The sequence below is a fragment of the Bacillus rossius genome, chromosome 7, assembly GCF_032445375.1.
Source record: "Bacillus rossius redtenbacheri isolate Brsri chromosome 7, Brsri_v3, whole genome shotgun sequence".
NCBI lineage: Eukaryota > Metazoa > Arthropoda > Insecta > Phasmatodea > Bacillidae > Bacillus > Bacillus rossius.
Window position 1 is genome coordinate 52,692,492 of NC_086335.1, and position 8,893 is coordinate 52,701,384.

The 8,893-nt window shown below is 38.9% G+C and overlaps 1 protein-coding gene across 1 annotated transcript in view; it reads right to left on the reverse strand.

The window, feature by feature from the left end:
* Positions 1-5,237, reverse strand: part of LOC134534024 (5-phosphohydroxy-L-lysine phospho-lyase-like) — a 45,169-nt gene extending 39,932 nt beyond the window's left edge. The window contains exon 1 of the mRNA XM_063371964.1: positions 5,116-5,237. Coding sequence (XP_063228034.1) covers positions 5,116-5,177 — 62 coding nt within the window. The 5' untranslated portion in view covers positions 5,178-5,237. The remainder of the gene's footprint in view (positions 1-5,115) is intronic.
* Positions 5,238-8,893: the final 3,656 nt, after the last annotated feature.

The window sequence follows — 8,893 nt, forward strand, 5'->3', positions numbered from 1 at the left end:
GACTCATCGTTGAACACCACACGATCAAGAAAGTCATCTTCCCGTTCAAACACTTTCTAGGTGCAAAGTTACAACGTCCGCCATAGCCATCTGGCTTTGAAGCACGTAGCAACTGTAAACCGGTATGGACGCACGTATAACCGTGTCCTTAAAACCTTCCACGCGATCGTCTTTGGCAACTGAAGTTCAAGACGTGTTTTCCGAAGTTTTTTTTTTTTTTTTTGTTAGGACTGCGCAGGTAAGATGCTCTGGCACGGTCAACATCCTGTACAGACTTTTGGTCGTCCCGTGCTTTTTCCTTTACAAACAACCGGACGTTTCGAACTGCCTATACCATCGACGGATTTTTTGTCACATGGGGGATCACAAACTTTAAACTGAACTTTGAACTGAAATTACGACTTAGCAAATTGCAGAACACAAAACGTTTTACGCTCAGGAATCGCCATTTTGCGTAGGTGGCGCTGCAAGCGTGAAAACAAAGCAGTACTCGCGTATGCGCTTATCTGACTGTTTGAGTTAACTCTTTAATTGTTACTTTGAACCAACATTCTGCAACGCTTACAGTTGATACTATTAAAATGTATAACTGGGACATTATTTTATGGACATATGTAGATAAACCTGAAAGTGTGTAGACAGTAGTTGGCTGACTAAGCAACAGACTATCGTCACATTTGACTAAAAAGTACTGCCACAAATCCTTCAATGGCCACGAGTGTGCGTGTCGTTTCACGAAAAAATGGTTTAGCGATTATTTAAGGATCTTTGAAACTATTCGAAAGGTCAAAAATGGCTTAACATTTTTTAAGAGCACCTTTTAAAGATCCTTTATAATTAAGGGTTATTCGCAAACGGTCATGGTATCCCTGCGTAAATTTAAATGCGGTTTCAAGCCAATAATAAATTTAAAATTACCGTATTTTGCATTATTTGCTTGATTTCATTTCATGTTTCATTAAAAAAAAAAGAAAAAGAGATAGACTTTCAGTAACACGCAACCTCGGTAACGAGCACATTCGTGTGTTCTCATGTTACAAATACATTTATTCTACGAAGTTCGGACACGAAATTTAACGTTGAATTCTTTAAAATAATGTCAAGCTTGATAAATATACACAAATTGTGTTTCTAAACTAAATTTCTGGACGCACATCACACTGAGTGTCCTCACCCTCCGCTAGAATTCGCTGCCGGAGCAGCTACGGTGACTATAGAATCATTCGAATTGCAGACCGAAATTTTCAACTATATAATGGAACGGCTCCGCTAATAGCGATAGAGTTGAAAAAAATACCGAACTCCGGTTTTGGACCTGATCTTCGTCAAGGAATTTTATTAAAATAATGCTAATCTTGTTAATATTTATCAAACAGCTATTACTAAAACGTTTCCCTTTGGCTTTACGAACTTTTATTCATACCATCCGCCACAGATGGCAGCACCGTGGTTACACTTTTCCGTTCCATGCGACTTCGTTCCATTCATGAAATTACTCCCACCAAATGCCGTATACCGAGAGATGATATGTTTATACATAAAAAAAAGTGAACAATATTTTTCGTGTTGTCTTAGAATTCCTGCCTGACTACGTCACACTGTTTGTTGACTGTCACGTGACGTGACGTGACGCGACCACATGCAGCATCACGCCAATAGTATTCCAATGGTTACGTTAGAATAATTCGTAAGTTTACAAAATCATTACAATGGGAACAAGTCATAAAAACCGAACGATAGGATTTTTGAAACTTAGCTTATCCCGAAATGGTTACCTAACTCACTGTATTAAAATCTCCAGAAAGCGCCCATCGTTCATTTAAATCCGTTAATTTACAAGATTCCAATCGCAGCACTTTAAATTGTTAATACAAACACAAAAAAAAAGGTTTTTAATTACTTATTTTAAAAAATGTACTTCACTCCTTTATAAATGGCAGTTAATTTTTATCTTGAAATTTACATTTACCAGCTTGAAATTCCTTAAAAGTGTCTAGTGAACAATATAAGTAAATACCGTCTGTGTATGTCCTACATCGGCGAGCTCCTGCAAATGGTAGACACGTTACGCTGTAATCACAATAGCTCGACAGACGCGACGCGAAATACGCAAAATATCACAATATAGTGAAAATGTGTGGTTTTCACCCGAACGTCAAACAAAAGTAAACGATTAATAATTTTTTTTCCGATTACACACGCACCAAACATAGGTATGTACGACAGTCATCAATGTTTACGATGTTTTTTTTTAAGGCCCGTTCTTCAATGACACGGAAACGAAAACGGATCTCACGGAACAGAGATTCTACAATAGCACGCGGACGAAGACAGACCCGTACGGATTAGTTCGGCAATGCCGAGCTCTTCAGTTTACGTCGCTCCGTGCGGCCAATAGAGACCGAGTACTTGGCTGCTGTGGTGGCCATGTTTGTTTATGTTCTAATTACGTGGAAAATTGTTTCCTGTACAAGAATAACTAATTTTCTAGTATTACTTAGGTGTTTATTTTCTATATACGTTAATATATGCATTATATATATATGCAAATTGAAGCATATTATTTTCTTAAATTAATATTTCGTAACGTTGAAACGTAATCTCATTGGTTGCCATTTGTTACGTTTCTGTGCATTGTGGAAGCAGCACAGACGCAGTAGTGAAATATTCCGTAAGATCCGTCTCCGTTGTAGAATGGATCTATAGCGACTGAACGTGAACACACTTCAAAGATTTTTATAGATAGATAGTTACTTATCAAAACCTTATAAGTACACGAATAAATATAGCATTATCAACGCACCCAGTCTAACCGTCTTTCTAAGAAAAAAAAACACATTGTGCTCATTTCAATTACGTCGCGCCCGCGAAATTAGTCACGCTGACGTCACAGATATATCGGACCTGACTAGCCAGAAAATTATTTTATTCATATTGCGCTTTTATGATTCCAGTGTTATGCTGGATGCGAAGATGGCACATTGCCTTAATGTGAACAGACGGTTATTGCCCGCGCCACAACCAAAAATAAGCGATACTATGATACAAAACTTACTGTTAACATACGCACCAAACAAAACAACAGTCATCAATGCTTGCAGGATTTTTTTTTTAGTACACATGTTTGAGAGAGTAATTTGTTTAGTTAAAATGTAACATTCAATTGTGAAAATCACTGTGCTTGAACACATTTCAGAGAGTTCACAGATCAAGTTAGCAAACAAAACCTGTAATATACAACAACAATAATAATAAAATTACCAATGCACCCGTTTAACAGGTCTTACGAAAACAAAATTCTGACACGCATTTTGGTAACGCCGCGCCCGCGACGTGATGGAAAAAAGAAAATACTTCTAATTGGGACGTCTAGTCACGTCCGTCATTTTTGTCGCGCTGACGTCACAGATGTGTGGAACGTGATCTCCTAACGAAGGGATCCATTATAAGTGCATCGTAGTAGACGCAGCCATCTTTTCATTGCTTCCGAATCCTCACAAGGGATGCATCGGCATCATGCATCCCTACATGCGTACACCAGGGATGCGACATTCGCATCCCAGGCTAGCTGGCAGCCAGGCGGGAAACGACGAAGTCGCCCCCTAAAGATCAGTACCCAACCAAATAAAGTTTAATGCGGACAAAAAGTCCAAGTTCCCTCCCAAACTTGCTAAGTAGTGACTTTCTACTCTGTCCAACTCTTCTTCCTGAACCATCCCTCTGTTCCCGTAGCCAACCTGCTTGCTATTAATGCATAAAATTTGCATCCCGCATGTGAGTGCCCAGGGTTTTCCCTGTGTCTATGCAGGTTTTACCTGGGCCCAACTTATCTAGTATAGTCTAGTATAGTCAAGTGAGGGGAGTTAGTCATGGCGCCAATTGCTGCCATGGCTGGCCAATCCCCCTCCTTAGCACATATGCATGTTCCCTTCTCTGCATGGTACCCCCTGCATGATTAGAGCGTATAGGCTTCGGCCTGAGACGCACTTAGAGTCTCTCCCTAACCCGGACCCCTCCCAATACACTTAGTTTAACTTAGGTTAGGAAAAAAAAAAAAAATTGCATTCGCATCCATTAATGCGTTCCTACACCCATTAGCTTCGGAAAGCGTTTTATTTCCTTTGTATATAATATTAATATAAATTTTTGGCATAAGATTTGTTTAAAACGTTATGGGCATAAATGCTAACTCAAATAGAGACAAATGAAAACCTCAATAAAAATTGCCGAAAAGCGAACTTAAGCTTATTTAATTCTCATAAGAATTATTAATTTTTTAGATTAATAACAAAGTAATTATTTTGATCGCTGACACTTATAACAGCCACGTTACATTATTTTTGTTTTAAATTGGCTGTAGTTATTTAATTAACGTTTGGCTGAATATTAGTAGATATCACGACTCAAAATAGCTACATGCGCGCACGTAAGTGCGACAAACTATCAACAGATGGTGCTAGCAGTAAAGGTATTCGGATACTACATTCCATCCATTAGAAATGCCTCCTTTATATCGTAGCTGCATTTGCTAAGGGATGTACAATTGTGTGTGCTATGGACGCATTCCTATATATACGCATACAGATAAGGGCCTGGTCAGGGTGGGGTTTTTCGTCACCAACACGCTAAATATTACAATATTTATGGCTCAGTTTATGACCACTGAATACGCGAAATTATATAGAGTAGTCTTCTCTTCAAACATGCGTTAGAACAGTGGTAGTGTTAAGGATCTACATTTCGTAAGTGGCAGTTTTTTTTTAAATAACTAGAAATTCAGGTTAAAAAAAAACATTTAAGAGTTTCAGATAGCTTGAAAAAAGGGTTACGTGTATTTTCCCAGGGGTGGTTTGCCTGCAAGGGGGGAAGAAAATGGGCGTGGGGGAGTAATTCAGGCCCCCAGAAACTGACCTATCCAAATTCCCCCCCCCCCCCATACCCCCCAAAAAAAAACTTTTTTTTATGTAAATGACGTACCCTATCAGTGTAACAGAAAATAAAGTAATTTTAATTAAAAACTGTATCAAACGAATGCAGAAGGTTGTATGGTAGACAAATGGACAAATGACGCGATCCGGGAACAACACTGCAACAGACTGCGGGGCGGGTACTCACGCGACGTACGTCCTCCTGAGCATGAGCGTCTCCTCCCTGGAGAGTTGCGCCCTGTCCGCCATGACTGCGCCTGCATTCCGCCGCGACTGAGGGTCCCCGCCGCCAGCCGCCCGCCAGTCAGGACTTGTCGGGGTCCGAGACATTCCGCGCCCCGACATCTCGGCGCGCTCGTACCGCATTATGGTACGCTCGCGGAACAATGGCAGTTGGCACGGACTAGAGCGGTTGAGTTCAGCGATGTCTTTTATGCATGTTCTAAGTTACTCGTTTCTAAGTAATGTGGCTCGGCGTTGCGTGTTTCTAAGTTGTGAGAGCTCTAAGTTTGTGTTCTAAGATATGATACGATAGTTCTAAGTTAGGAAAGGAGTAGGAATAAATTACAAAACCACTACTAATAGATTTTATTGCAAATTTTACAAGTTATGAAATACGCACAGGCCAAATTTACAGTTATGGCCACTGTAACGTTTACAGTTTTTTTAGATTCAGACGTGTGTATGTATATGCCTGAATATATTTATATATAAACTGTGAGTTTTGTAAAATTGTAAATTAATTAATGGTGAGTGCGCCCGATTAAATTACTGGGTCCCCGGTTGCCCTGAGCAACGGTAAACCACTATGACTGGCACAGCCCAATTTGCTAGTTCAAAACTGAAATCTCGTTTATAATCCTAGGCTTGGTGGTAGCGGATCTAGCAGGTTCAGAAAACCACAGTACATGCGCGATGTACATAGATGCTTCGGTTGCAACCCTAAAGAGATGATGATGATGATTATGATGTCGAAGCTTCGAAAGAAAACCCGCCGGCTCACGGAAACGTCCGCCACGTCACTCACTTGTGAAACATCCGAATGTGTCCCCGGCGAGGATCGAACCAGGACCCCAACCCCCTCCCCCCCCCCCTTCCTCCTTGACAGGAGGTAAGTGATCCGAAAACTCGACCTCAGTTGCTCCCGAATCAGCCATTTAAATATTATCAGTTCTTAAATAATTATCACAATTAATAATGCTGGTATGAAATACAAATAAAATGTTTAAATATAAATATTTCCGGGTTAATTCCTCATAAAACATTTAGATGACAATTTTATTTAAGTACACATCCTAAATTACTAACAAAATTATGATTAATTATATTTTTATATAATCAATACACTTTTATTTACTATTTTCATTGCAGCCAAATATCGTACTTTTGCGTACCGTGACTGCTTCATCACATACATGTTACACAAAATTTCGGTAATGGCACACGTGCAGTAATAATGGTACGCTAACAAATGGCCTGTCCGGAGCTACACGCCGACGCCTTTCACTTTCTCCGCCTCTTCCCCCCCCCCCCCCCCCCCTCTCATCTTTATTCACCATCACTCATTAACCCGCCTTCGCTCCCCCACACGGCAAGAAGAAAATAACCAGTTTCAGTTGCTTCCGCTCAAGCCTGTTTCACACTGACACTGATCAAGCCGAGCAGGACTTCCAACGTACCTAAACAGACTTTCTGTTTCATATTATTATTATTTTTGTTTTGCTGTAAGCAAATTTAGTGTCTTACGATTCTTAATACTTCACGGATCTATGCTATGTAATTGTTTTATTCATATGAAAGTTTTAACTTTCAATAGTTTCCAGCCAGAAGACATTTTATGAAATTAACTAACTATGGGAACTATTAACAATTGGAAATTACTGTTTACACGATTGTGAACTCAAAAATATATTTATTTTTTATTTTTGTCTGTTTGTCGGTTTTTTTCTTCTAGTATCAATAGAAAACTACTTGAAGGATTTTGTTGTTTTTTTTATTAGAAAGGTCTTTGGCCAATTTAAAAACTTGGCTATAAATAATAATATAATTTTGCTCCTAAGTGGGTGAAAAAGGGGTGAATATGGGTTTAAGATGATTAATTATGTCTCCAAAACTAATGAAGTTTAAGAAAAGATTTGGGTACCAATACCTAGTTAACGTACGAAAACTACCAACCACAATTTTGTACATTTTCTATACTAATATTGAAACTGTTCGAGGTAAAAAGTCTGTATTTGGATCAAATTAAGAGAAAAACTATTAGAAATTGCAATTTACATGATTGAGGATTAAAAAATATAATTTTCTTTGTATTTTTATCTGTTTGTATGTCTAGCCCAACATCAATCGAAAATAAATTGTCGGATTTTGATTATTTTTTTTATTAAAATGTTCTGAGTCTAATTAAAAAAAATCTAGGGTATATATTATTACAGAATTACGCTTCTAAAAAAAGGGAGGGGGGTGAAAAAGGAGTAAATATCGTTTTAAGATAATTAATTATATCTCTGAAACTAATTAAGAATAAGAGCAGATATTGGGTAACAATAATAAACATACGAAAACCACCATCCAGCATGAGGTGTGTGAACATCTAACCTCGGTATCGAGCCAACTCTTGTGTTTTCATGTTGCTCGTGTTGCAAATAAGCTTATAATACAACATTCGGACACTATTTTTAACGTAGAATTATTTAACATAATGGCGAGCGTATTTAAAAAAACTAATAAATAAAATAGTTGCTTTTCAAATACCAAAATTTCTTCTAAATGCGAACCACACACATTTTTTCTGCGCTCGCCGCTAGTATGCGCAGTCTGATTCGTAAATGTTACTCGCCGCCATCAATCGCAGATGGCAATTAGCAGCACGAAACAATAGGAAATTTTAAAATAGTATAAATGGCTCCGATAAAACCCCGGCTTCGGACCTGATTTTTGACAAGAAATTTGATTAAAATACTGACCTTTTTGTTAAAATTCACTAAATTGTTAAATGCTATAACGTTTCCGCACACTTTAGAAGTTATATTTATATGACGTTACTAAAGAATTGATCTGAAACAATTTGAAATACAATTATAGCACTAAGTATATGTCTGTATATTTATTTTTGCTTAAACAACTGAAATCAGTCTGTAAATACTTCATACAAACAAACAACATTATTGAGCTGATTCAACATCAACATTATTCTTAAATATTACATTATTAAAAAAAGTAAAAAAAAAATATCTAGTAGCGAGATTTGAAGCAAGTCATGTGAGGCTATCAAGTGGGCACTCTACCATTGGGCCACCAAGCCTGTTAACATATTTTAAGTAGAATATGTTTTATAGCTAATGTAATGCCAGGTTTTATTTTATCTTGAGATTACTTATTACTTTTACTATTTTAGTTTATCAAGTATATTCCAGAGTAGTTTCACTGTCATAAGGTGTCTTTTTTTTCACACCAGTACGTTTGTTAATGTCCCCTGATGTTTACGAAAGCGACTATGTACGGGTTTATGTTGCTACACGTGGGTCCGCCATCGTTGTGACGAAATTACTCCTAACAAATGTCGTATACCGTGAGCTAAAATTTTTACACATCAAAAATAAATACGGGGCGTGTGAGATTTGAACCCGAAGGGAATTCTAAACTTCAGCTTAAAACAAGAAACACCTCCACGCATTAAAGTGTATTAAGGTGGTGCAGCGTACTGGAGTAATGGATTCGTTTACCACCCCCGTCCCCCCCAGCGGCGCACTTGACCAAGTCGGGCGGGGTTGGCTCAGGGCGCGTGGCCAACATGTGGCTGCGACAGGCCGCACGTGTCGGGTTTCCACGACCTCTCTTCCCCCTTTGTGCGCGGCCCCGTGCCCCCCCCCCCCCCCAATCATCCTCTCTCCCCCCCCCCCCCCCGCCCGTGACGCGACAACCCTCCCTGCGATTAAAACATCGCGTGACAGAGCGCCGCGGTA